The 27,257-nt window shown below is 48.8% G+C and overlaps 10 protein-coding genes across 10 annotated transcripts; 3 read left to right on the top strand and 7 right to left on the bottom strand.

Annotated features, from left to right (window-relative positions):
* Nucleotides 1–81: 81 nt before the first annotated feature.
* skn7 (uncharacterized protein) lies at nt 82–2,303 on the top strand (the record flags this gene model as incomplete). Its single annotated transcript, XM_056673550.1, has 6 exons — nt 82–138; nt 189–205; nt 258–330; nt 406–1,485; nt 1,542–1,731; nt 1,783–2,303. 6 exons carry the CDS (start codon nt 82–84, stop codon nt 2,301–2,303), a joined length of 1,938 nt encoding a protein of 645 aa, XP_056534075.1.
* A 1,696-nt stretch (nt 2,304–3,999) lies between these two features.
* On the bottom strand, nt 4,000–5,366 carry N7500_002403 (uncharacterized protein; the record flags this gene model as incomplete). Its single annotated transcript, XM_056673549.1, has 4 exons — nt 4,000–4,436; nt 4,497–5,136; nt 5,188–5,236; nt 5,293–5,366. 4 exons carry the CDS (start codon nt 5,364–5,366, stop codon nt 4,000–4,002), a joined length of 1,200 nt encoding a protein of 399 aa, XP_056534074.1.
* Nucleotides 5,367–5,617: 251 nt separating this feature from the next.
* On the top strand, nt 5,618–7,521 carry N7500_002402 (phosphoribosylaminoimidazole carboxylase ADE2; the record flags this gene model as incomplete). Its single annotated transcript, XM_056673548.1, has 4 exons — nt 5,618–6,083; nt 6,136–6,233; nt 6,294–7,251; nt 7,325–7,521. The coding sequence occupies 4 exons, from the start codon at nt 5,618–5,620 to the stop codon at nt 7,519–7,521; spliced, it is 1,719 nt and encodes a 572-aa protein (XP_056534073.1).
* A 406-nt stretch (nt 7,522–7,927) lies between these two features.
* Nucleotides 7,928–10,873, bottom strand: N7500_002401 (uncharacterized protein; the record flags this gene model as incomplete). Its single annotated transcript, XM_056673547.1, has 8 exons — nt 7,928–9,404; nt 9,454–9,724; nt 9,781–9,961; nt 10,012–10,202; nt 10,255–10,588; nt 10,656–10,681; nt 10,742–10,781; nt 10,832–10,873. The coding sequence occupies 8 exons, from the start codon at nt 10,871–10,873 to the stop codon at nt 7,928–7,930; spliced, it is 2,562 nt and encodes an 853-aa protein (XP_056534072.1).
* Nucleotides 10,874–12,183: 1,310 nt separating this feature from the next.
* N7500_002400 (nucleoside deaminase) lies at nt 12,184–12,705 on the bottom strand (the record flags this gene model as incomplete). Its single annotated transcript, XM_056673546.1, has 1 exon — nt 12,184–12,705. One exon carries the CDS (start codon nt 12,703–12,705, stop codon nt 12,184–12,186), a length of 522 nt encoding a protein of 173 aa, XP_056534071.1.
* Nucleotides 12,706–13,004: 299 nt separating this feature from the next.
* N7500_002399 (uncharacterized protein) lies at nt 13,005–13,982 on the bottom strand (the record flags this gene model as incomplete). Its single annotated transcript, XM_056673545.1, has 1 exon — nt 13,005–13,982. One exon carries the CDS (start codon nt 13,980–13,982, stop codon nt 13,005–13,007), a length of 978 nt encoding a protein of 325 aa, XP_056534070.1.
* A 2,023-nt stretch (nt 13,983–16,005) lies between these two features.
* Nucleotides 16,006–17,720, bottom strand: N7500_002398 (Major facilitator superfamily domain general substrate transporter; the record flags this gene model as incomplete). Its single annotated transcript, XM_056673544.1, has 2 exons — nt 16,006–17,343; nt 17,418–17,720. 2 exons carry the CDS (start codon nt 17,718–17,720, stop codon nt 16,006–16,008), a joined length of 1,641 nt encoding a protein of 546 aa, XP_056534069.1.
* A 751-nt stretch (nt 17,721–18,471) lies between these two features.
* On the top strand, nt 18,472–20,214 carry N7500_002397 (histidine phosphatase family protein; the record flags this gene model as incomplete). Its single annotated transcript, XM_056673543.1, has 3 exons — nt 18,472–18,595; nt 18,655–18,811; nt 18,870–20,214. The coding sequence occupies 3 exons, from the start codon at nt 18,472–18,474 to the stop codon at nt 20,212–20,214; spliced, it is 1,626 nt and encodes a 541-aa protein (XP_056534068.1).
* A 281-nt stretch (nt 20,215–20,495) lies between these two features.
* N7500_002396 (uncharacterized protein) lies at nt 20,496–21,446 on the bottom strand (the record flags this gene model as incomplete). The annotated part of the gene is made up of 1 exon (XM_056673542.1): nt 20,496–21,446. The coding sequence occupies one exon, from the start codon at nt 21,444–21,446 to the stop codon at nt 20,496–20,498; it is 951 nt and encodes a 316-aa protein (XP_056534067.1).
* Nucleotides 21,447–24,829: 3,383 nt separating this feature from the next.
* N7500_002395 (Zn(II)2Cys6 transcription factor) lies at nt 24,830–26,825 on the bottom strand (the record flags this gene model as incomplete). Its single annotated transcript, XM_056673541.1, has 3 exons — nt 24,830–25,694; nt 25,747–26,349; nt 26,428–26,825. The coding sequence occupies 3 exons, from the start codon at nt 26,823–26,825 to the stop codon at nt 24,830–24,832; spliced, it is 1,866 nt and encodes a 621-aa protein (XP_056534066.1).
* Nucleotides 26,826–27,257: the final 432 nt, after the last annotated feature.

Raw genomic sequence — 27,257 nt, 5'->3', positions numbered from 1 at the left:
GTTATATTTACAATCGAGTTTATCTGTGTTGGGACAAAACCAGACTGCTTGTTCGACCGGTCGCGACCCGTCTAGCCCAGCATGGACGGTGGCCAGACCTCTTCTAATCCCGCCCCCGCTGGGAACTCCAGCGATTTTGTTAGTGAAATCCTATCCTGGTTCAATATCTTTACTAACAAGATGGATAGGTACGCAAGCTGTACAAGTGAGTCTTGCTCTAACTTCCCCTGGCTAGGCCTTTTATCTGATCTTTCCAGAATGCTCGAGGACCCAACCTATGCATCCATCGTACGCTGGGGTGATGAGGGGGATTCCTTTGTGGTATTGGAGGTAATGCGCCCGTGGCTTTGTGTGGCCGAACCAATTTAGTCCCTTTGTGTGCTTGGCTAACTCAAATCCCGATAGTGCGAGAAATTCACCAAGACCATCCTACCGAAGCACTTTAAACATAGCAACTTTGCCAGTTTCGTACGCCAGCTGAACAAATATGACTTTCACAAGGTTCGACAAAACAACGAAGAAAATGGCCAGTCCCCATATGGGCAGAATGTAGGCACATCTCCCCCGGAGATCGGTTGGAGGGGCTCACAAATCATACAGGCATGGGAATTTAAACACCCAGAGTTCCGCGCAAATAGCAAAGAATCCCTCGACAACATTCGACGAAAGGCACCCGCACCCCGAAAACAAACTCAGCCCAGCGATGATTCCGTACCCACGCAACAGATTGATCTTCTGAACCAGCAGATTGTAGCGCAACAGCAGCAGATCCAACATCTATCAGACCGATATGCACAGCTCACGGTGGATCATCAGCTTATGTTACAGGAAGTGATGCGAGTGCAGAAGACGGTGTTGAACCACGAGAATGTCATTCACCAGGTGATGACCTACTTGCTTTCGGTGGATGCGCGCCAGCGTCGAGACAGCAAGGCCGTGACATTCCAAGCGCCTGGAACAACAATGAGCCCTTCCCAGGTCGGTGCAGTGGATGATGAACCCTCATCGCCCCTGCAGCAAGCCTCGAAGCTCCTGAATGATATGAACGCCGAACTACAATTCAATATGAACGGCGTCGATTCGATGAATGATCCTCAAAAGACCGTTGTGTCAACTCCCACTATGGATCCAAATGCGCGAAATGGTTCGCTCCGTCCCACGACAACTGCCCCGCCAAACCCAGGAATTGTTTATCCCAAGATGGCAGGCGATCTAGAGCAGGTAGTCTATCCCGTGGGCGCCACGAACGGCATAGATCCCATGTACAGTGAACATATCAACAATGTTCCATACCCAATGCCCGCCAAACCGGACATGGATACGTCAGATGCTCGTCGTCAGTTCCCCGACAATCGGAAAAAGAGCACGAACGTGGACCCTGGTTGGGTGCGCAGCCCACAGATTCTTTTGGTTGAGGACGATGCCACTTGTCGGCAGATTGGTGGCAAATTCCTATACTCTTTCTCGTGTGTTATTGATACCGCGGTACGTTATCGATCTCATTCCATTGAGCAGCATAAGTTTGCTAATATATCCCATAGTTTGACGGCTTGGAAGCTGTGAACAAAATCCAGGGTGGCTCAAAATACGACTTAATTCTAATGGACATCATCATGCCGAATTTGGACGGTGTATCAGCATGCCATCTCATTCGCCAATTTGATCGCACCCCTATTATCGCCATGACCTCAAACATACGAAGCGACGACATTCAGCTCTATTTCCAGCATGGTTAGACAAACATCCAAATTGAATACAAGTCTTCCACTAATTTTTTTTTAGGAATGGATGATGTTCTTCCGAAACCGTTCACCCGCAAGAGTCTCCTCGATATGCTTGAGAGACATTTGGATCATCTCAAGATTTCCCCACAGAACCCAGGAATGGAGCCAGTACGGCCGTCAGCAGCCGCCGTGACCATGGCAGCTGCAAATCAAAATTCAGCAACCCAGTCGATCAAAGAAGACAGCTCTCCAGGCCAGTCGCCCGCTGGGTCAATGAACAATTGGCAATCGCCCGGCCAATTCCAAAACATGCAAGCTGTTCCACCGAACATGCCAGCCGTTCAAGGGCCATATGTTACTGCTCCGACAGCCGCCTACACTGTTGACCAGAATGGCGTCCAATACCCAGCACCACCCGTAGGAGTCCCAACTGGGGGCGCTCCTATCCGCCCCCCGCATCGCCGTCAAATCTCGGATATGGCCGGTGCCACCGACAACCCCAACATGCCGAAACGACAGCGCATGTACTCCCAAACTCAACAACCAATGCTTGCCGTGCAAGCTGGCCGACCTGGCTAAACCAACTTCCGGCCAATTATCCTGGCTTTGATTTTCCATATTTCACCTTTCCGCCTGTCCATTGACTCACGATTCCCACTTGTCTATAACGAGGATTCGAAATTTCAAATCGTACATTTTGCTACTCTTTGCGTCTTGAATCGCCGCGGGTATCTTCCGCTTTTTACAGGTTCTGGCGTTGGGTTTGATTTAAATTGGGTGGCGAATTGTGTGCGACTTTATATGCGTCAGCTATATCCACCGTGGGTTCATGCATTTCCAAGGTTATGGAGAGATTGTTTCGTCAGGTACATATTTACAAACATATTATTATTACTCTCTCACATTCTATCCGTGTCCCTCCGGGGGCACTTAATTTCTGGCCTACCATTGCTTCAGCACTTGTAGGGAACTTGGTAGATTACTATATACCATTTTCCTAGAGCTACCCAAACTACGGAGTACTCCGTACCTAAGCTAGAGTCGATCTGAAGCGGGATCTCCACTTAATGGGCGACCACCCGCATTCCCTCGATTTTGGCGGGTAGGGCGGACGAACTGCAGGGGGAAATGAACGGTCTAGACCTTCCAATTTGATATTAAAATATTTAACCTCCTTTCTAGGTCCAGGAGGGCCCAGACCTTGCGGGGAGTTCTGGGCCTCTGGGATTTGTGGCTCGGGTTTGCGCCACGTGTTTGTTTGGTTTGCATTTAAAGCTACATTGGACTACATGGGCTTTATCAAAACCAACACCACCCTTCCAGGATACCTTGGACATATACACTGAGATAGAGCAGGATGTACCACGTAGCCCTAGCTACTAAACTCGAGGTGCTAGCACATCCCCATGAGAGACCGACTGCTAAAAGCTGCCAACTATGCTACTATGTTCAATGCCGGCATATCGTATAGAAGCACCTTGCCTTATGCTGAGCGCGATGAGACATAAAATCGCTCCGGTGCTGCAAGCCATAAGGTGTACTTTACAGACAGTACGGCTGAGCGCGGGCTCTATCTGCGAATGTCTCAACCAGGCCATGTTTGACGCGTTTGAGTTGTTTGATAGTATTATGTTCAAATCATGGTTTGAAGGCCGACTCAATACATCAAGAGGACTGGTTTGGTGGCGTTAGATTGTGCTGTCAATGCGTACGGGGCTGAGATGCATCCTCGAGCTCGGGACTATGTCTCACCCTATTGAGGACGACAACATACTTAGGGTGATGACGCAGTACTTTATATGGTCGGTATGTTCAACGGAGCGACAAAGCAGACAAGTGGGTTAGTGAGTTCACCCTTGTATATCTCATGGATTTCCGCACCACACATGCCCCAGTATGACGGCGAAGACATGATGGGCTAAATCTTAGGAACATAGATTTGGCGGAGTCTTTGGCTTATAGAGAATGCGGGGTGCACATCTATAGAGACACTACGTTATGTAGGCAGATAAGGAACTGGAAAGCGCATATAGATAGAGGAAGGATTTGGCAAGGAGTACAGGGAGCATCGTTTCATCAGCCTATATCTCCACCTGAAATGAATGAAACCACTAAGCGTTAGCTATTTAGGAGATATTTAGGCATCGCAAAAGCTTTTCATTGGAAATCGATCGATGTAATCTTGTAAGGTCGTCACTCATAATGCTAGAATCCAGAATAAAACCAACCGACAAAATGAGAATAGAATAAGAAAATTCGAAAACCCGTAAGTCCCTTATGCTTTCTTCTCGGTGTCTGGCGCTTCGGATGAATCACCAGTGTTTTCAGGCTCTGCATTGCCTGTTTGGGGCTCTGTAGAAGGGTCTTCATTCTTGGCTTCTTCCTCTTCTTTCGGTTTAGTATCCGCAAGGACAATATCACCGTCCTTGTCGGCAGGTGAGTCGGCCTTTTTCTGTTCTTCTATTTCCTGGGGAGCAGTGGCAGCAGCTGCAGCTGGGACATCGGCAGCACCGTCTGTGTCAAGACTCATTTCGACGCCTTTGCCGTCTTGCAGACCCATGTCTTCTACGCCGAGCAGGATTGGACCACGGGCGTGAGGGACCTCATCAGATGGCTCTGGTGAGGCGGTAGCAGCCCCTCCTTCAGTCTCGGAGGTTACTAAGGTGGCGGTGCCCGGTTCTTCCTCGGGCTGTGTAGGTAAGGCTTCGGTGCCTGGGGGAAGACGTTAGTGAACACGAAATCAATGGTTCGGTAATAATGGATGAAAAATACCCTCGACTAATATGCCTGCATCCCCATTGGCATCCTCGCCTTCAAACGAGGCATTATTTAACCATGGGATCGGAGTAAGTAGCGCACCGCCCAGAGATTCATCGCTTCCAAGTCCGTGGGCAAAGTCCGGGGTTATATAAGCCCCGCTGCTATTGCCAGGGAGCACCAACCCATTCGTGTTTGCATTTGTGGTAGCTGGCGTTTGAAATGGGAAAATATCTGCGGAGCTTGTCACCGAGACAACGCGATCGACAGCACGTAGGTATGCGGGTAACGTTCTATAGTGCTTGGTGGGGTAGAGTACCAGCTCTGCGAGTCTCTGAATGGTGTGTGGAGGTTTATCCTCGAAAAAAGATTTGATTGACGAGCGGATAGCGCTCAGAAGAAATGCAAGCGGGGGTGGAAGCTGGCCATCCGTGCTCGCACCAGATGGCTGGGGCTGTGAGTCTGGCACTCGCTCACCTGAAGGAGAGCCAGTTCGCGCTGCCTGGGGTGAGATCTGGATAGCGGTAGGGGAGGTGTTTTCCTTGTTGCTGCTTTCGGGTGGGATGGAGTTTGCCTGGGAAGAATGGTTGGGAAATGGTTGCTGGCCGATGGGTTCGGGGCGCGCTTGAGGCATGGGGAACACATTGTACACGATCTGGAGCTACTGGTCAGATATGTCGGTCAGGGACATCGAGATATAGCGTACATATTCAAGTCGCTCAATAAGTGGCCCAGCCATGCCGTGCCATCTCTCTCTATATCAGCACGTTAGCCTCAAGAAGTGTTTGGATATCTTGGCAGTTTCACGTACAACTCTATCGGGCCGCCATTGGCGGCTGTTTGGAGAGCTTCCTCGTCTGTAATTTGGACGTCAGTAAGGCTCATTCGAACTCAGACCAAAACTGCGACCGTGATGGTCAACCTACCCAGAGACATTGTCCAGTCAGCTGTGCATGGAGAAGCAGAGAGAGTCGAAGCTGCGACCAGGGCGCGCGGCAGTCGACATCGGTGATTGGCCCGAGCTTATCGATAGCGCCACGTGACTCTCCGCGAATTTTCGGAGTTGAGGGGCACCGTCGATCTCCCATTTAACTTATCCCGATCAATTGACTCATTCATCCCTTCGATCGGACATCATGTGGAACTCACCAAAGGTCGGAATCCTCGGTGGTGGCCAATTGGGCCGCATGCTTGTCGAGTCCGCCAACCGATTGAATATTCAGGCCAACGTCCTAGACGTCGACAACTCCCCCGCCAAGCAGATCAGTTCCCACGATGGCCATGTGACAGGCTCCTTCAAGGAGCCTGACGCCGTGCGTAAGTTGGCTGAGACCTGCGATGTCATCACTGCTGAGATCGAGCACGTGGATACCTACGCTCTTGAGGAGGTTGCGTCGAAGGTACGGGTGGAGCCCAGCTGGCAGGCTATTCGGACAATCCAGAACAAGTTCAACCAGAAGGAGCACCTCCGCAAATATGGAATCCCTATGGCTGAACACCGGGAACTGGTGAACAACACACCCGAGGAATTGGCTCAGATCGGAGAGCAGTTGGGCTACCCGATGATGTTGAAGTCGAAGACTATGGCATATGATGGACGTGGTGAGTCATATGTGATGCCGAGATTGTATACATTTCTGTTAACATGTTGAAGGAAACTTCCGTGTCAACTCCAAGGAAGATATTCCAGAGGCCCTCGAGGCTCTGAAGGACCGCCCGCTCTACTCTGAAAAATGGGCTTACTTCAAGATGGTTAGCATCTACAGTTGAACACGCCCCATCATGCACATCTCTAATATCATTTGTCCACAGGAACTCGCCGTCATGGTTATAAAGACCAAGGATGACGTGCTCTCCTACCCTACCGTTGAAACCGTCCAAGAGGACTCAATATGCAAGCTGGTGTATGCGCCAGCCCGCAACGTCTCCGACGCTATCAACCAGCAAGCGCAAGCTCTCGCCCGCAAAGCCGTTGCCGCCTTCGAAGGCAAAGGCGCTTTCGGCGTGGAGATGTTCCTCCTAGAAGACAACAGCCTCATGCTCTGCGAGCTTGCAAGCAGAATCCACAATTCCGGCCACTGGACAATCGAAGGCTGCGCGCTATCCCAATTCGACAGCCACATCCGTGCCATCCTTGACCTACCCATTCCGCCCAAGAGTCTTGAACTTCTCCAGCCCTCAATCATGCTCAACATCATCGGCGGCGCAACCCCTGATTCCCACCTCAAGGCCACCCAAGCCGCCCTCTCCATCCCCAATGCCAGCATCCACCTCTACAGCAAGGGTGCCGCAAAGCCTGGCCGCAAAATGGGCCATGTCACCGTCACCGGCGCGACTATGCACGAAGCCGAGACTCTTATCCAGCCACTCGTCGATGTCGTCGACACCATGCGCGCCCAGCGCCCCGATATCAAAACAAAGGCTGCCCCCTCCGGCCCCTCTAAGCCCACACCCTCTGTCGCCGTTATCATGGGTTCCGACAGTGATCTGAAGACCCTTGTCCCAGGTCTCAAGCTGCTACGTGATTACTTCGGCATCGAGCCTGAGGTTGAGATCACCTCTGCTCACCGCACCCCCGACTACATGGCCGAGTATGCGGGTCAGGCTGCCTCGCGCGGCATCAAGGTGATCATCGCTGCCGCCGGTGGCGCTGCCCACCTTCCCGGTATGGCGGCCGCTCACACTGCCCTCCCCGTCATCGGCGTGCCGGTTAAAGGAAGCTCGCTTGACGGCGTCGATAGTTTGTACAGCATTGTGCAGATGCCGCGTGGTACGTTATTTTCCGCTTTACTCAACTTCTTTACCTCATTCACACGATCCATATATCTAACAATGCATAATAGGCGTCCCCGTCGCCACTGTTGGTATCAACAACAGCATCAACGCTGCCCTCCTCGCCGCGCGTGTGCTGGGCTCTTTCGACCCGGCCATCCAACGCAAGGTCGAGGCGTACGCCGAGGCTGCTCGTGCCGAGAATATGGAGTTGAAGGGTACCAAGTTGCGCGAGTTGGGGTGGCAGAAGTACTTTGATCAGATGTAGACGGTAAGCATGTAGACATTTGTGATATGAGATTTGATACGAAGCCGACGCCGAAAGAAAAAGGAAAACGTGTGAGGGTTTCAACCTTCCCTGGGCTTCTTACATAATGGAGTTCAGTTTATTTCTTTTATAGATGACAATGAATGACTTTTAAGCTTATTCTCAGCTTCCACAGGTCTAGATTTTTAAGGTCTTTGCTAAAGACGTGATTTACTCGGGAATGGTCAACGCAGACAACGGTGGCAATATGTATTAGGCTACCGTTAAGTAATACTAGTACAAAAGAGAAAAGAAATGGAACGTCCGTAGTGCACAAGGGGAAATCATAGCAAAGAAACAAGAAAGATCAAGAGACAAAAGGAAGTAACGGGACGAGAATGTCATAACGATTTTGGCCACATTTGGCTTAGACGGTGGTTCCGATGTTGTTGATGGCAGTACCGTTGGTAACAGTACCGGTAGTGATGCCGTTGACGCCATTTGTGCCGTTGGCCCCATGCTTAATTGCGTCACCCATGGTCTGGGGCTTGCCATTGACGAAAGCCTCGTCAACCTCATCGGAGAAGCCACGGGCCGGTTGTCCAGAGACCTTGCTACCGTTGATGCCGTTGACAGTGCTGGAAGCAGCGGTCGTGGTGGTTCCAGAGGCACCGCCGACAGAAGCAGCTCCAGCGGCACCTGTACCTTGGCTTCTAGCACTGTGGGACTTGTTGGTGATGGGGCCGCTGGACGGGATGCCGGTGGACTCGGATGCGCTGCCGAGGCTAAAGATGGGGGACTCCCAGCGGTCACCCTTGGCAGCAAGCTCAGCATACTCGGTGGCCTTGTTGGATACACCGCCGGGAAGCTCGATGTCAGGGAAGATGGATTCGTGGAGAGTCATAACAGTCTGGACCTGGGTGTCGCGCTTAGCAACGCTCTCAGCCTGCTTGGCCTTGGCTTGAGTGCGAGCCCGGATGGCATCAGCGTAGCGAGAGAAGATTGAGGGCGCGTTCGCAGGATCCTCGCGGGCGGCCTGCTGGGCACGCATGGCCTCGGTGTGGATGTCCTTGGCGAAGAGGTCGCCCTTCCTGAAGGCCTCCCGGATCTGACCCTCGACCACCTTCTGCAGAGCAGGCCTGACCACGCGGAAGAGCATGGGCTTGAAGGCGTTGAAGAGCAGCTTGTGGCTGGACTTTCTCAACTTGATATCCATGTTCTTGATGGACACAGCTACCCTGTCCAACTTGAAGAAGTGCTCCTTGTCGTGCTTCTGGGCAGTAGAAGCGGCAAGTTTGACGCTGAGACCTTCACCACCGAGGAAAATATCCATAATTCCTCGATCGGTGATGGCGGGGAAGCCCTCCTTCTTCTTAATGTAGTAACTGATATCACGGAGATCGGCCTGGATACCAGACATGGATATCATGATCTTATTATCACGCTTGTTGGTAATCTTCTTGCGGCCCCAGCGGAAGTAGTTGTCGCTGCCGAACTCAATGATATTGGGCATCAGATTGTCACCCTCGATGCACAAGTTCTCAACCACAACATCGACCATGGGGTCCGAGACCTCGATGCGGGGGATTGGGATGTAGCGGACATTCTCGAGGAAGTTGGGAATGATGACATCGCGAAGATCGCGAAGGAGATCCGGCTTGAAGACAGCTTGACCACTGGCGTCGTGTCCCAGATCCCTGAAAAGCTTTTGGAACGACTCAGCAAGGGCTTGGTTTTGAGGGTCCTTCTCGAATTGATCGGCCATCAACTTGATTTCGTCGACAATACGGTCAGCGTCACCGCGGTAACGCTCGCGCAGAAGGTAACGGCCCTTTTCGTAAACATCGTTCCACTGGCGGTTGCATTCGTCCTCCATGATGAAGCCTTGCTCGCGCAGAGATTTGCTATGTCCAGTCAGCTTTTGTTATGTGGGAAAGAATTCAAAAAACATACCGAATCAGGTTGTCGACGTTCGTGAACCAGTTTCGGAGTTCAGGATCTCTCTCGGCATTGCGGTAAATTATGTTCAGCGAGTCAAAGAAGCTGTCCAGAGAGGTATTGTTGGCAAAGCGTTCGATGAGGGTGCGCAAATTGTACTGAGCAGACTGGACATTGTCGGTCTTCAGGACGTTACGGGCAGAGCTAGTGCCCTTTTTGGAGAGCTCCTGTGTGTGTCCGGCATACTGCTCAGCCATGCTCAACAAGGTCTCGACGGCTTGCTGGTCTGCATAATTCATTAGTAATCCTTCGCCATCAGTATCGAGATTACGGCTGACTTACAGTCGGCATGACCCTGAATCTCGATGATCATCTTCTTCAGACGCCAGACTGTCTGCTCGCGACGCTCCTTAGGAATCTTCTCGGACAAGTAGTTCTTGGTCTTGTCGGAATATTCCCTGCTTTTGCTCTGCGGTGAAACGCCAGTCTCATCCTCAGCGACCGCCTCAACGCCTTCGTTCTGCTGTGCTAGTGTCAATTTGGGCAGATCAATGATATATCAGAGATACATACAGCCTTAGCCTTGTTCTTCTTCAATTTGGATTTCAAGTCATCCTTGGAGATATTGGGCTTCTCATGCCACACGTTTTCCTCTGCAGGTTGGTCGATCTGCGAAAGGTCCTCTTGCGAGGGACGGACCTGGTTGGCGGCCTTTTGGGAAGCATCGGCAGCAATATCTTTACCAAGAGTCATGGCATCGCTCACTGCGCATTGTTAGAGAATATCCATGATCCACAAACGGAAGTTTACACTTACATAGTTTTCTAAACTCTCCGTTGGTGATCATGAGTGTGCCCAGGGTTTTCAGACCATCAATGGCCTTGCTCGCATCCTGCTGACTGCTCTCCTTGTCGATAGGGAGCCCAGGGCTCTTGCCCTCGACATCTCCCCCTGAAATCTTCTGGGCTTGCCAGATAAAGTCTTGCAGAAGTTCACCCTCGTTCTTGACCAGCAGCATCTTCTTAGCTGCGTCGATGACATTGCGCAGATCTGCCACCAGGGTCTTTCCGTCGGACGAGAGTTCCTTTGGTGGAGATCTGAGGGCCTTGGAGTTCAAGGCACTGTTCAAAGCGATGTCGCATTGCTTGTTCTATTGGAGGCAGGGACCTAGTTAGTATTTGGGACACAGCTAGTGACGGCAGACGATTGAGACGGACCGAGGGGAGCTTGCTATTCTTGAAGGCTATAGCAAAGGTGGTTAGCACGGCAAGGATCGATTGAGGTGAGATGAAGCTTGACTTACCATGGTAGATACCAAACAGTTGGAGCTTCTGGTTGATGTCCTAGAAAGGTTTGTCAGTAGTTGTGACACTAGGGATCTCATCACACATACCTTCTCCTTCTGCTTGGAGTCGGTGGGCACGTTCACAGACATGATGAAGTATGTATCGAAGACCAATGATGAAGGGATGTGATAGCTAAAGAGGTATTATGTATGAACTAACAAAGTTAGCAATTCCGTTTGCATCTATGACAAACACGACTCACAATTAATGTATTTATTGAACCTATGTAGGCACAAAACAAGGGGGTATCACTGGGAATGAAGGAAAATATGGAAGGAGAAAAATTGAAAGGGATGACGGAATATAAAAGAGCAAAAGACATAGCGCCATTATGATGGTCAGAGGCAATCCCTACTACAAGGAGCTCGCCTCGATACCTGAATACGTGCATATTCCCTATAGCTTTTGGTGATCGACACTTGACGTCATTTTACGGAAATCTGCTTCCTCGTTGCTGTTACGCTCTAGACCATTTTCAAGTTTTTATATTTGGATATACATCTGTGTCATATCAGGTCATCTTATGGGATACAGATCCACGTCATCCACTTTGCTCCATCGACATCCACTACACCCACTACACCCACTTCACTTAATCTAGCTTCCTATATGAAAAGCTATAATTCCTCCATAATCGATAGTCCATAATCCATACTCCAATATCCACAATCCATCAAATCCATCCAATCCCCCCTTTTCAAGATCTACGAACCTAAGAGATCGGAAAGTCTTGGCGCACGCCATGGGTTGTGGGTCTAGTATATCAGAGTCTGCTCAGTTTGACGTCAACACTTCGGATCTTCTCTACGGAATTGGATCAGCTCAATGGTCTTCCAAGGTTGGGCGGTGATTTGGGTAGCCAAGCTTTTAGCGACCAAAAAACTAGGCTTGTACAATGCATGGGCTGTACACTCCTGACTAGAATTGAAACAGTGTCTCCATTAGATTGTGTTATGTTTCACATCTTTAGTCTAATTGGGTTGATCGACTCTGAGTACCATATGTCAATGGTTTCAGATATCTCGGTCCTCTCCTGGAACCTGATCGACCGTTCCCGTCAGGGATCCTCTATCCTCCTATACAACACCAGAAGTCTTGGAGATTTTATTTCCATTTCAGTCCGTTCTGTATCTGCAACTAGGAATTGAGTCTCTGATGGTTGTAGATTATCATCACGTTACCATGTAATACCAACGTCAGCCTTTACATGAATTATCGTTCAGAAGCACAACACCCATCAAGCCCTATGAAAAGACCACTAACCCCAAACTTGCTCCGAGATCCACAGTCCAGGCCCACTATCTTATTCAATCCATCCAACAGGTTGTATGTACAAAGTACCGAGTACACGAACACCACATCATCCCACATGAAAATGATCAACCATGCTCTATACTTTCTAATTTCCCCCGCCCCAATACCGCCTACTGTCCTCTACAACTTTCCTTTCCCATCCCTTCTCAACCAACGGCCCAATCACCTCTACCACACTCTGTCCCTTCTCGAAAACACGCCGACATGGTAAATTCAGCGTCAAATTTTCCGGATTTCCAACACCAATAACCCCCTGCAATGCCTTCTCCGATGCCAGATACACCAGCCGTCCAATATGCGCCCAGTAGATGGTCCCCGCACACATCGCACACGGCTCCCAGGTCGACACTAGCGTGCAGCCCGCCAGGTAAGCCCAGTCATAGTTGTCTGCGGCGTTGCGCGCGAGCTCGCTTTCCGCGTGTCGCACGTGCGAGAGAGAGTTCGAGGAGAGGAGGATTGTTTCATTGTCTGGGGCTAGAAGGATCGCTGCGAAGGGTCGCTTTTTGTGTAGGTCTTGCGCTTTCGCTTGGTGGGTGAGGACGGCGTGGGATGCGGCGGTAATTTGAAGTTGTGTGAGGGGGGTGAGGCTTAGGTTAGGAGTAGCCATTGCGTGTGGTTCGTATGGTGGGACTGGATATAGGTGGGTGAGGATATCGGGGTGGGTTCGGTGGATTCAGTGGGTTTGGGAATTGTGGATTTTTATATCAAGCCCGAAGCTATCTCTTCAGGTTCGCGGCGGTATCCGACGATGCGAGATAAGGGGTGAGGGACTATTCCTTTCCTCCCCTCATTATAGGTGAGACATTTGAACTTTGACTGGTGACATGGGGTATGTATATCGTGAATTATATATTGAATAAGTGTTATGTACAAAGACATAGAAGTCATTATTTACATGTGAGATCGTCAGGAGTCCGGAATTCTCGAACTCGGGCTCTGGGCATCGGAAAGATCCCCTCTTAGTGGGTCCGTGGACGAGCCCTTGGAGGTCGTTCGCATACGATACTCTGGATTCTCCGTAGTTCTGTCGCTATCCGGCTGCGGTGTGCCAGCATTATGGAATGAAAGATCCACGAAATTCGACAGGTCGGTGGGGGCCGAGTTACTGCCGTTGCTCTCGGTGATGCCCACCAGTTTGCCTAGGATCGCATATTCCAGTTTGAGCTTCACGCTGTAGACCATTGCCTTGAGAGCGACATGGATTTCGAAAAGGCCCGAGTACTGTACTCCGATAACGGCGGCATCCATGATAATCATGGCTATGTTCACGATCAGGAGTTGGACCAAAGTGCCTCGAAAACGGCCTCTTGGGCGGAGATTCAGCAGTCGCACAGCTTCCCAAGAGTAAATTATAGAGAGAATGATTTCTTGTATGGAGAAACCGACCAATTGGATGCGCTCGAAGATGTTAAATCCGCGGATGAAGAGGTATGATTTGTTCGAGTGGCTGCCAAGCTCGAGGACGATTCCGGTAAGGTGTAGGATGATCGCGTCGACGATAATCATGGCGAGAGTGGCGCGAAGGACGGTTGGACTGTGACAAACAAGATGCAACCGAGACCAGAGGACCAGAGACTGGCCTGTGACCATCCCGACCCAAGCGACTAGCTCCATCGCCACGGGGAACAAGTTGGTGTATATGTCGAAGAAGATGAGGATGTAACCGAGCCCAAAGGGGATGATACTGAAGGAGGAGATGAGGAGACACCAAAAATAGCACCCGCCATATCTCTTGAAGGTGGTGAAGCACAGAACAATCAATTCCAATGCATTATACCAAGCAATGCCGATGAAACAGGCGACTACTGTGAGCTCCGCAAATCGGTCATCGACAGAGCGATCAGCGATGCTGAAATTGCTGCCGGGAATGTCGGCACGCGACATGAGGACATCGCTGTTGGGAGCGTGTCACGCAATTATATACACATTGCAAGACGGAAGTATGGCCAGGAGAACGACATGTACAAAGGAAAGAAGCCTCTGAGGGAGGACGTAAAGTAAAAGGGATATATGCAAGTCGAGGGAGATACGAGGCGAAACGGCAGAGTGGCGGAGAAGGTCAAAGATAAGACTTTCTGTTGATATAGATTGATCGCAATTGGATCCTCACAGAAGAAAAATCGGGGGCATTTTCGGGGCAGCCCCGATGGCGGAGATCGGGTGATCTTCTGATAGGACGCTTGCGCCTCGAGGCTACCTAGGTACGTACCAAAAGTTAAAGCGCGATTCCAAATTATAATCCCGAGATAAGGTATCGTTTATATGACTTGCTACTAGAAAAGATACCTAAGCACCTCATCGGCATCCAATTCTCTGAAACCCTCGGAACTAAGTAAACAGAAGACATATATGAGTCTCACTTGATTAGTGTAATGCTAGATCATCAATTCTTAATACTTAATATGGTGGAGGGATAATCATGGAAATAAAAATACACATGTAGTCTGTAGAAAGGTGGTCTTTTTATTAAAATACCACAACCCTAATTGACTGACGGTGGACGCCGGTTCAAGTTAAGGTTCCCGAGGTCTCACCAGAGTATTAATCATCATATCACGTGCGCATGACACATCCTAGATCTCACATAATGTTTCCCCGGTGATCTTCATTGAAAGAGATCGATGATTAGTTCAATTTGGGATGTGAGTCAACGTCTACTAGAAAAGACCCAGCAACAGCAAGTCATTCCTCAAATAGCAAACTGATCAAAAATAACTACATCAAGTGCTGAAAGTGATCTGGGTCAACGGTACATTGAAGGTGACTTTGTAGGAGGGATTGATAGTGATAAGAATCGTCGCTGTTGTGCTTTTCATCCAAGTGAGTTCTGTATGAAGCATGTCGTTGTCGGTTAAGCAGTTCGTGAAAGGTGGACATGGCGAGAGACTTGAGACATGAGTAGGGAGAAACGTGCGTAGAATAGTGGTCCGTCTGGGATAGATGTCGCGTCGAACCCTGAGGCATATCTTACATACCAGAAGTGGCTGCGGGCACATCTTTGCACGTATCTTGGTATCTTATGGCCACATTGAGTGCGTAATGTTGAAGATGATAAATTCACGCTGAAGAGCAAAAAAGAAAAAGGAAAAAGAAAAGGAAAAGTGCTCACACTCGGAGTCGAACCGAGGATCTCATCATTACTAGTGATGCGCTTTACCACTAAGCCATGCGAGCAATCTTGAAAACCTACGCCCAACTTTGCTCTCTTGATTCAGGTTTTTAAAGTATAGACCAACATCATTTACACAGGTGCTCCGTAGCAAGGCCAAAGTGATTAATGTCAAAACCAGCTTTTGTACGTAGATGATCTCAAATATCAGAGAAATGAATGCACACTTTGTGATCAAATTACAATTAGTTCTCACATGTACTATGTGTTTGATGTCCAAGGGTTTCATTACAAAGGGAGCATCTATAAGATATCTTTTGGTATGGAGTAGTACTCGGATCTTCTTTTTCTAAACCAATTACAGTATCTCTGGTAAGTCAAGGCTTGCACGGAGCACTTTTCACTCCTCGGTTCCCATTAAGCTCCGTAGCTGCTATGAAATCGCTTTGCGCCGCCTCGTTCTTTTTGGTTTTACTATCTACTGCAATTTATTTGTAGATCATCTGCGCATGGACACATTGAATATTCTAGGCTTCTTTGATATATGTGTCAATGGGTGAACTCATGAAGTTCCGTCCAATTACTGTACATAGGTCCTCCTGTGGGATTAGTGCCTAAACAAGGGAACGCGTGGATTGAAGTAGATGAATAGGTTTGAATACACTTAAGACTGCTAGCTGCAGATGGATTCAAAGCTTGTGAGTATAAGCCGAAGTAGAGCAGAGCAAATTTTCCGCCACTGTTGACTAAACCCCCTTATCCTGGCAATCATAGCTAATCTAACAGTACCCAAGTTCCTCACTCTTTGACATTGTGCTCGAACACTTCCACTTCCTCCCGGTCTCCAAATACCTCAACTTGGGTGGTGGAAAACTTTCTGGCTGACACTCCCTCTTCAAACAGCATATCGAGCTCAGCAAATGTGCGACCAGTGGTTTCTGGAACTCGGAAGAATGTGTACACAACACAACAAAAGCAAACTCCTCCCCAGAAAAACCCTGCAAAATTACTCCAATCCCAGGCAGCAGGGTTTAACATATAGGGAGTTAACACACCGCAGATAATACCGACGATATTGTATAGCACGCGACCGAGAACCACAGTTTTGATTTGCAGTCGACGAGTGGAGATTTCTGCCACGAGCGAATAGGCCACAGTTCCGACGGAAAGCTGATAAAACAATGCCCAGCAGAGCATCAGTGAGCCTGTTGCGAGTGATGCCTGGTCTTTATGTGCACTAGGAACCAGGCCAAGGAAACCAAGCAAAAATAAGATGGTGCATAGCCCGCAGAGGCCATAGAGATATAGCGTTCTTCGACCAATTCCAAAGGACATGAGGAGCCATGCCCCAAAGACACCAACCATGTTAATTCCATATTGCCCCATCGCAAATGAATAAGAATTGGATGGTGATAATCCTGCCTGTTCTAGGAAGTATGTAGAGTAATTGGAAAAGGAATTGCCGCTGAGGTTCTGAATCGCCCACACAAGACAGACAACTTCTGTCCGCCGTAAATTCGTTCCTTTGAAACAATCAAAGTATGTGGCTCCGTCTGAAAGCTTCGCTTCAAGATTCGTGGTGTGGCGTATCATAGCAATGGTTTCGTCCGCATTGAAATCCACGTCTCGGTTAGCATTCGTAAGGCGTAGAAGTGCCTTCTTTGCGTCTTCGTCCCTATTCTTTCTGACCAACCACCAAGGTGACTCCGGGGCGAGGAAAATTGCAACAAACAGAGGAACTGGCCACATCCATTGCAATCCATATGGAATCCGGTATGACCATTCATCATCTCGATTCAACATGGCTTTAATGACCCCAATGCCAATCAGTTGTCCTAATCCCCAGCAAAAATTGACATACGACGTGAGATATCCTCTTAAAACGACAGGGCAGACTTCAGAAGCATAGGTCACCGTGAGCGTCTGGAAAATGCCCCATGGAACACCAGCAAGAATTTCGGCTGCAAGCAGGGTTTGGATGTTTGGCGCTGTGAAAAAGATTGCCGTGAATATAGTGATCAGGGCTAGGGAAGTCATTATTGTATAGCGATATCCGAATCTCTCCGAAGCCCATCCATTGATCAAAAGACCAATGATTTCCCCACAAGCGGCGCCGTTGCTGAGGCCAGCTTGCCACTATGTGCGATAATGTCATTAGTAACAAGAAAAGAAACACAAGGGATAGGCAGTAGCCACTTGGCTCAACGTACTGCAGCTGGTACTTGATAAGAGCCATCCGCCGTCAGTTCGCCGTACTTGCGTGTGAATTGGGGAAATGCATAGAAATTGTTGACTAGACTGATATCATAGCCTTCCATTGCGATACACGTGGAAATGAGGACACTCCACCCGATGGCCTTCGGATAAGTTCTGATACCTTGTAGCAAGGTCATCTTATGCTCCGCTTCAGTAGCTGCTTTTGCATTGTTGGTTGCCTTGGCCGTTGGCACAGAGTCCTGGCGTTCGACATCTCCGAAGGCATTCCCTGCCGACGAAATATCGTCCTTGACCATGATTGTCTCTTTCAAAGCTGAAACCACAAGCTTTAGATGAGACCAAAACGGAGAAAGAGTAGTCCTATGGCTCAACCACAAGCGTGAGAAATGATTATTGGGGCACGGAGACATCTTTTTGTGGAGTCGGGGCTATTTATGTAAAGGAACGGGAACTTTGTCTTCATTGTCGGCTATTCCCAAGTATCCAAGTAGCTAATGGTTAAATGAGGGCAAAGGTCCACCAGTCAGTCGGCCACTGGCATGAAGCCGATTTTGAATAAGAATACTGCCAAAGTATTGGTCCTGACCCATGGCTGTTTTCTGTTGCCTTCAAAGGCCGTCCCAAATACTATAAAGAATAATCCCAATTGGTTCATCTGACGACTGTGAAGGAAACTAAAGGAAACATGATTCCGAAAACAATGTGGCGGCCAATAGATAGATACCTGAAATGCTTGGCGTATCTCTTTCAAGGTTTATGCGGGAAGAAGCTTGTTACGGGGAATTACGGGCTTACCTGGGATCAGGTGGAGTATTGAAAGAAAAAAACGCGGGGCCCCCACGGGGATTGTGAAATTTGACATTTTCCGTGATCTCCCACTTGATGGAGTCGGAACTTACCGACATGGGTCGGCTAATGGAAAATCCGTGCCTGTAATGCATCTCCGCATATGTGAGCATCATTCCTCTATAAAAGGTCGAACAGGACCACAGGTGGAGAACAAGGGTGCTGAACTTCATTAATCACAATTACCAATACCTACTCGTGATGCATATCTCTCCTCAAGTTCTACTTCTTGGGGCTGCGACAGCTGTGGATGCTGCTGTCGTAAAGCCAAGGGGGACAACCACAATTCCAGATTATTTTCAGACCGAATATGGTCCATTTGCTGGTATATATTTCCCAACCCCTAACAACTGATCCTTCAAGTGCTGATAGATCTAAACACAGGCCCAACACAAGCCGGGAGCGCACCCTTCCTGGCTCAGACAAACCCGGCGCCGTTTGGGAAGCATGATTATGTGCCCAATACCCCGGTGGTGACCGATGTACCTATCATCGGAAAGGGGGATGGTGCTGACTCATTCAAACATATGGGGAATCTCTCGTACGTATGGGTCGAGCTCACCGGCCTTTCTTCATACGTGACTAACCATGGAATGAAGGCCTTACATGCCTAATCCCTCTGGATTCGGGGTTAAAGAATATTCACTTCCCCCCGGCGCCAATATTACACAGATGCATATGGTACATCGACACGGATCTCGGTATCCCACTTCTAGCGCTTCTGTGGCCACTCTGCCAAATCGTATAGCGGAACTTCTCGGTAACGGGACTCGCTTCACTGGTAATCTGGAATTCCTCAATACGTGGGAATATCGGCTGGGGAAAGAAGAGCTGACGGCTCTTGGCCGCCAGCAGCTTTTTGACAGCGGTGTGCTCAATTGGTTCAATTATGGTCAACTTTATGATCCATCCTCACCGCTTATTGCCCGCACGTGCACTCAGGTGCGAATGCTGCAATCGGCTGAGAACTTCCTGAACGGATTCTTCGGCCCTAAATATGCGGAGAACGTCACTTTGGAAGTCATTATCGAAGAACTTGGATTCAAGAATCCTCTGGCCGGAGATAAGGCATGCCCCAACAATAATAATGAGCGGTCAGCTGGCGGAGACTGGGCAAACGCTGAATGGCAGAAGAAGTATTTAAAGCGTGCAGCGGAACGATTCCGTCGATCAATGACAGGACACCCAGACTGGACAACCGAGGACACTTATCTTGCCCAGACGATGTGTCCATACGAGACCGTGGGCTTGGGGTACAGTCCCTTCTGCTCTCTCTTTACCAAGGACGAATGGGAAGGCTTTGAGTATACATTCGCCCTAAACTACTATGGCGGAAACGGATTTGGATCTCCCACCGGACGGGCAGTCGGCGTGGGCTACGTCCAAGAGCTCGTCGCCCGACTGGAGCACCGCTACCCTCGACCGGAAGAGGGTTTCGGTGCCATCAATGAAACATTGGACACAAACCCTAAAACCTTCCCTTTGAACCAGAACCTGTATTTGGACTTCAGTCACGATACCACCATGTTCTCGATGTTGACCGCGCTAGGCCTCACGCAGTTTGAGCAATTCCTGCCCACCTCCGGCCCACCAGAAGATCATCAACTGATTGTCAGCCATATTGTCCCATTCGCAGCCCGCTTCAATATCGAGATTATCAAAGCGCCGCGGCCCGTACGTGCGAAGCGCTCCAAGGATCCCCATACCTCCGCATACGAGTCCAAGGGGCACGAAACAACATATGTGCACATGCTGATCAATCAGAGGACAATCTCTCTCGGACGCAGTATTCCAGAGTGCGGGAAGCGGGATGACGGATGGTGCGAGCTGCAGACGTTCATCAAGGCTCAGAAGGAAAATATTGCAAAGGCGAAGTTTGAGGACAGTTGTTTTGGCGACTATGAAGTTCCAGCATATGGGGACATCAGGACGGGTGCAATCTAAAGCAACATTTGTTATGTACCTCGTAATTCGGGGACTATATAATTTACGAGGTCGAAACTATGAACCCCTTGTTCTGTCCAGGTGCACAAATTGACCAGCATAAGAAAAAGTAAATAGCCACATTTATGTATCAACTAATCTAGAAATTGTATTATGTATAATGAATTGATGGTGTACTGAGCGAGAACCAAGGCCAGCCCGATGGTGAACCCACGGCCGATCCCGATCTCCCTCACTCAAGCAAACTCATTCCATCAGAGAGATACTGCTCTGCGAATATTTTACAGATTCTGGGCGACGGTGGTGAGGATGGCACCGAGAGGGGTGGCAACAGTGGGAAGGCCGAGGCCAGTGACAAGGTCAACGACGGAGGGAGACAGCTTAATGAGAAGGTGCTTGCCGTCCTTGCCAACAACGTGGAGGAGGTCTTCAATGGGCTCGGAGATGTCCTTGACGAGGTCACCAATGTCAGCGGCCTCGGCGACGATGGAGCCAATGGGGCCGGAGATGGTAGTCAGACCGAGGCCAGCAACGAGGGAGGTGACGGAGGGGGAGAGCTCGATGAGGAGCTCCTTGGTGTTCTGACCAGTGACAGTCAGGGTGTTCTTGACCTTAGGGGCAAGGTCCTGGACAACCTCGCCACGCTTGACGTTCTTGCCGAGAGTAGCAACAACTGTGCCAACGGGGACGCCAACGGTAGGAAGACCAAGGCCGGAAACGAGGCCAGCAACCTCAGGGGAAAGGCTGATGAGGAGAGCACCGACGTCAGCGCCGACAACTGTGACGAGGTGATCGACGACGGGGCCAAGGCCAGTGACAAGGCCACCAATGCTGGAGGCAGAGGCGACAATGGAACCGAGAGGAGCGCCGAGTGCGCCGAGACCAAGGCCAGAGACGAGGGCAGAAACCTCAGGGGAGAGTTCGATGAGCAGGGTAGTGGCGTCAGGGCCGACAACGGTCAGGATGTTGTCAAGCTGGGGTCCGAGGTTCTGGACAACGTGACCGTCCTGAACAGCGGGGGTGCTGCTGGCAGAGGGGGAGGCAGGGAGGTTCAGGACCTTGGTCAGGTCACTGAGCTTAGAGACAACGGGAATCTCAGTCAGTTTGAGTTCCTTGGTGATATCGCCAACCTTGAGGCCACCGAGGGCGCTATCAAGGCCACCAGTGGGAGTGGGAGCAGCAAAAGCAGAGCCGGCCAGAGCGACAATGCTAGCGATGAAAGAGGCCTTCATTGTGAGAGTAATGAGTATAGAAGAAGTGGAAAGAGGGGCTTTGTTTGCTTAAAGAATGACTGCGGTAAGAAGCTTGGAAGAAGAAGAGAACTTTGATGGGAGCGTAGAGAAACACAATATTTATATGCTGTGCGCTGGGCATGATCTACAGGTACAATCCTGCTTGCCCCTGGCCCCTGTTCATATTACAGCCTTTCAAAGAAGCAGCAGTATCCTAGGCTGGCGGGTTAGCTCCATAGTTGTGGTAGTTTCGATAGGTTCAATATGATGGAGGTCTCAAAGAAGTGTTAAGTGGGCCTAGTATCTCCATTATCCTCAAATTTAGCGTCAAAACATGCGCCGTATCAGTCTGAGCAGTGTCAATGCAATGTGCCTACGGTGTACGGAGTACATGTGGACCATTTCCAGGGTCTTGAAAAGCAAGAAACTTCACAAAGATATGAGCAACTGGTCGGACCTAGAACTTGTGCATAGCATAGATTAGAGAGAACGTTCCTAGTTCTTTGATGGTTTCGAGTCCTAAAAACAGCAAATCCAATTGAACAATCCACGTCATATCATGGGACAAGAGGTCTAAATTGAGATCTACATGTCTAGATTTCAGAGTCAGGTAGAATTTGGCCTTAGACTGGTATAGCGTGAGCTTAAAAGGCTTTCCAAGCAATCTACAGAGTACGAAGTAGAATTTACTATATTGTTCCCCATATTGAGATGTGATTCCGCTTGTTCCAAACATGTTATCCCTTTACGTAGGCAACATGCCAATCGGATAATATAAACCCACTTTGAATAGGGGACCTGGGTCTCTTCTCCTATGCTATCATTGATTTTCTCTGTCTGATGTCATGTCAACGGAAATTTGAGTGGAGCGAGAAACAAAGAATGATCTGCAGAGGGAAATCAACAAAAAGCTGCTAAGTTCCCTTTTGGATCCCAATAGCGTGGATCTATATTGCCAATCAGCCCCCAGGATTACCGGATCTTCTCCACTTAAGTGTCATCCAGCATACTTCATTGGTCTTTATAGTTGACTGCCATATAAACTTCTAGGGACCCCCTTTCCGGTAATTGTCGGGTCTCCAGTTCATGTTTTCTTGATGATCCAAATTGTTACAAAGATGGTCTCCATTGGCTGATCGGAATCAATTGACCGCTAGGGCCGCTAGGACTGGCCGGAACAAAGGCGAACTTAACTTGACTGGATACCTATGAATGCCGTGAGCCACTGTCGGGACTTGGGACCCAACGTGTTGCCAAAAGCTTGGGTGCCCCCTACACCTTCCGAGGTATTTTTTTCGATTATCTCTCACTGGACGGGCATTTGCCGGAAACCCGGCTATTATTGACCAAGCCTGAGATATCCACCACACAATGATTCAATCTCCTCTGTACCTACTTTGATGTATAACCTAGACTGCTTGGAATACCTAGAACATACAATAGAGTGATAGTAGTAAAAGTCAGCCAGTTTTGACATTAGACACTTGCGTGATGCACCAAATGTCCTTTTTGATTGCCTAGGGTTAGTATGAGAGAGGCTCTGTCGATCACCAGGTGGACATCTGAACTTCCCCGTTGATACTATCTCGGACTAGACTGGGAATTCCTTGTAGCCAAGAGAATCATCACTATCTTGATTTCTCTCACCATAGGCCCATGCCATGTTTCATTGTTCTTTCTATCCAAACTAGCGCCGTCTTAATATTAGATACCATTCAACTGTAGGGGGTACCTACCAAATTGGGAAAGGATGATGTGATAGCTTAATGATCATCTTCTGTTCCCGGTTCAAGTGCTTGGGGACAGTGCTAGTTTCGACAAATCTGAAGTGATACCAACCATGGTTTAGTATATATATCTGATGCTCATTCCAAACGGTTTGTAATTGAGAAGTGCGATGGCTGGTTTGAAAACATTTTGGTTGTGTCGATCTGCTCCAAATCGACCGACTGGGCCTCGATTTGGTTTATGAAAGGACTGCCCACTGTGGCATATTTCCACTCTAACAAAGGGCGTTTTGGGCCTATCCACTCGGTCTGGAAGTAGTTTCACGGACTGAGCGATATATATACAGTGTACGACTTGTATCACTCCAATCACAGGGCTCAGCCGGTCTTCACGGGCTGAGGATTCGGAGGTCATTGACTAGTAAGGCATATATATCCATCCACTGTTACACATTCGTGGTTGGATCAGGACTGCATTTACTGTATGTTGAATCCACAACAGAGCTCATTCTCAGTTAGACAAATAGTGGATTCATGACTCGGGCATGCTCAGTGGCTTTTCTGGTTTTGCTCGCTTGGGGTCATTGTATTTAGATGGAAAGCACAATACCAATGTGCCTCCACATGAACACATGAAACAAATATATTTTGCCAACATCGTGATCTGCACCAAATCATCTTATTCGTTTTTCACAAATGTCGTGGACCTCTATGAACTGATTTATTCAGCATTGGTTGCCATATGTAAAAACCCGAAGCCTCAATATTATTGCGAAGGTGTACTTCCATCGGACTAGCCTAAGTGATAACCGGATCTGGACTCGCTATAACGTGGACCGGCTATGCGGGATTAATTACAGAGGAAGTATACTAGGTTAGCTCCTACAGTATTCCTGGGACAAATAAAAATAATATGATTGGGATGGATCTTAGTTTCTCTATATAATCTACAGTCATATTTCATGAGTATTTGCACCCCAGTACTTCCTAATGCTTTTCATGTATACTCTTCTATTGTAGCCTGCATGCTGGAGCTTCTACCATACATATATATAAGGGTGTATGTAAGCCTTCTACTTACTACTTATCACTTAACGCGTTCAAAAAAGTATTAACAAGCAGAAAGGAAGGTGGCCTGACGATTTTGGTAGTACTGGGGTGCAAATACTCATGAAACGCCACTGTACGTGGTATACATTTATGATTGTGATAATAGGTAAGACAGATATTACGAACCCCCACCAATAACCTGGGACAAGGAGACGCACGGAGTGGAGCTATTGTCCCACCATACTAGTTAACGGTATGGTATATTTCGCGACGGAGATGGGGGCTTAATACGCCTCCTAGACACGCCATGGCCTTGTAGTAGCATTAAACATCACAAACAAGCGTGAAAACTGCGGTGTATCATTGCAGAACACTAATAGCGGTGAGGTTTTGATTTGGATCGGATATCGAGTGTGGTATGGAGTATTATGTATGTGGGAATTGTACATCTGCCGTGCTATAGGTTGAAGTAATGACCAGTCAGAGGAGACGAATACACAGTAAATATTATTCATTATGCACAGCATGTGGAGGGGTATTGCACAAAAAAAAAAAGAATCACGCTCCTTTATTTTCCAAATTCATAAGTTTTATACCAGATTGATTTCACACCCCGAGGTACCCCGAGTATGCATCGCCGGCCAGCGGCACCCCCAACAACGGGTCTTGAGAATACATCCCTTGGTTCGACATATAGCCCACCGAGCCATCCATCAGAATTTTCTCTATGGAGGCAGACTCGTGCTCGAACTGCTCTAGATGTCCATGTATATCCCACTTCCTATCACAATATTTGAGCAAGTCGCGAATATAGGATAGGCAGCGGATGGCACGTGCGTGGCAATTGAACAAGTCCTCGTCGGCCAATACTGGTGGTTCTGGAGTCCCAAGGGGGACGGACGGGGGTGTTGGGACGGTGGCGCTAATGAGCTTGTCGTAATTTTCGGACAGGACATTCACAAATAATCGACCCACTTGGTGAACACGCTGGATATCCAGGTATGTCAGGAAGGGTAAGGCGCTGGGATTCTCAAGGACCTGGTGAATTTGGCTGATATAGTCCATGCACCGGTCGAACAAGAGGGCTTTGTTGTAGTCGTGGAGTGTTGGATATCGATGTGAAGGTGATAGGAGGATGATCATGGTGTATAATAGTTCAAGTCGGTATAAAAGTGAGAAGTGATTGGGGGCATTCTTGGGGCATTGATGGAACCACTCCCGGGCTCGCCAGCACAGGGTCCAGATGAGGACCAAGGGCTGCGGGGATGGATCGCGCCCATTGTAATGCATTTCTTGATAGCCTGCGGAGAGAATCTGTCGAATTTTGACGATATGCAAGGCAGGCGCCGGGCTGCGTAAGAAGATATGGGTTTGCTCTATAGGAGCCCCTAGTGCGGTGATTGATGGCAAGGCAACGTTCACAGATCCGTCGGAGAACGAGTAGGTTCTCTGCATAGCAGGACTTAATCCTCTGCAGCAAAAAATTAGCAGGGCGGCAATTAAAAACAGAACGGAGAACAAACCTGTCTAGACAATAGATGCAATGAAACACACGCCGGCGAATATCAAGTCGATCCGGATTAGTCGAAACTTCAGCAGGGGGATCTTGATGCAAGCCTAGATCGACCGCAACCTTGACAGCCATTCCAACCAAATACCAACTACGAAAGTGTACCGGGTCAACCAAAGAATATTGAGCAAGCAGTAGGATTGCTTGGATTCCCGAAATTGACCCAGGGCGGAGGACTTCCTCAGCATATGTCAAAGCCTCTGACACGAGAGCCCATGCCCTTTGATGACTCTTATCAGTGTTATGGTATGAGATTGACGCCGAAGCGATAGCGAGAACCATGCGCAGTATCCAATGGTCGAAAGGTTTGGCGAACCGGCCGCCTGACTGATACACGGCATCTACCGAGGTCCAGAAGCTTGTTTCGACAAAGAAAGGCAGCTGTACAAAGACATTATCAAAATAATGTTGTAGTAACGGGGTCGCTTCATGTCGTGCAGGTAGTGAATAGGGGAAGGATGGAGGAGAGTCGACTAGTGCGACTGAGAGGAGAAGGTTGGCGAAGGAGGTATTCGAGGTAATGCCATGGAAGTCTCGCGAAGTCGCATTGACGGACCTTTTGACATGTCAGCGGGGCCAGCCAAAAAAAAAAAAAAAAAAAAAAAAAAAGCAAATCAACCATTGAGGTACTAACAAGAAACCAAAATCACCAACTAAATCATCAATGTCCGACACCTCCCTGCGGTGTGTAGGACCCAATGCACTTTCGCACGAGACGGAGGTGATAGACATTTCCCGAGGGACCCCATCACCCTCCGCAGACAGCGAGGTTGATCGGGCGCGTAACTGACTGATCTTCTTCTCCAGCTTCTCACAATAGCCTTCCAGTGACGCGACATAACTCCTTTCTTTTCCTTTGGCGAACTCATCACTTGCTCCGGAGCAAGTGCTTGCCTTGCTGACTCTTTCACAAGCCGAACACGCGGGGAGCTTTCCGTCACATTTGATCTTCGCGGTCCGACATCTTGAGCAGGCAGCGACTGGACGACTGACCTTGAGTAAAGGATTATCCAAAAAGGTTGTGACGGGCATGTCTGCTCATTATCCTGGTCGGGTCAGCAAATTTGAGGATATGGGACTCCCCACTCTTCCCCCCCGGGTGCATCCACTCTAAAACGGTCAAGAGAATACTCACATGACATGTAGAGAATACCCAAATCTTTGAAACCTTTGAAACTTTTGAAATTGCATAGGGAAAAGATGTGCAACTAATGTCAGATAATTATGAAATAAGCATGAAAAGACCATCGAAATTGAAAGATCGGTGGAACCGCACGGACTTGGGAATCCCTCCCGGTAGGCTATTTTAGTATTAACGCCTATTAACACTGGTTAAGCCTATAAATGCTACTGATGTTATTGGTGCTAATATGATGTTATCGGATGATATTAGACTATTAAATACTTGGATATGATCTACTACAACGGTATATCGTTTATCAAATCAACCAAAAGAAATACCCA

Source organism: Penicillium coprophilum (assembly GCF_028826855.1).
Source record: "Penicillium coprophilum strain IBT 35676 chromosome Unknown utg000002l_segment0_segment1, whole genome shotgun sequence".
Taxonomy (NCBI): Eukaryota; Fungi; Ascomycota; class Eurotiomycetes; order Eurotiales; family Aspergillaceae; genus Penicillium; species Penicillium coprophilum.
This window is presented reverse-complemented; position numbering and strand designations above follow the sequence as displayed.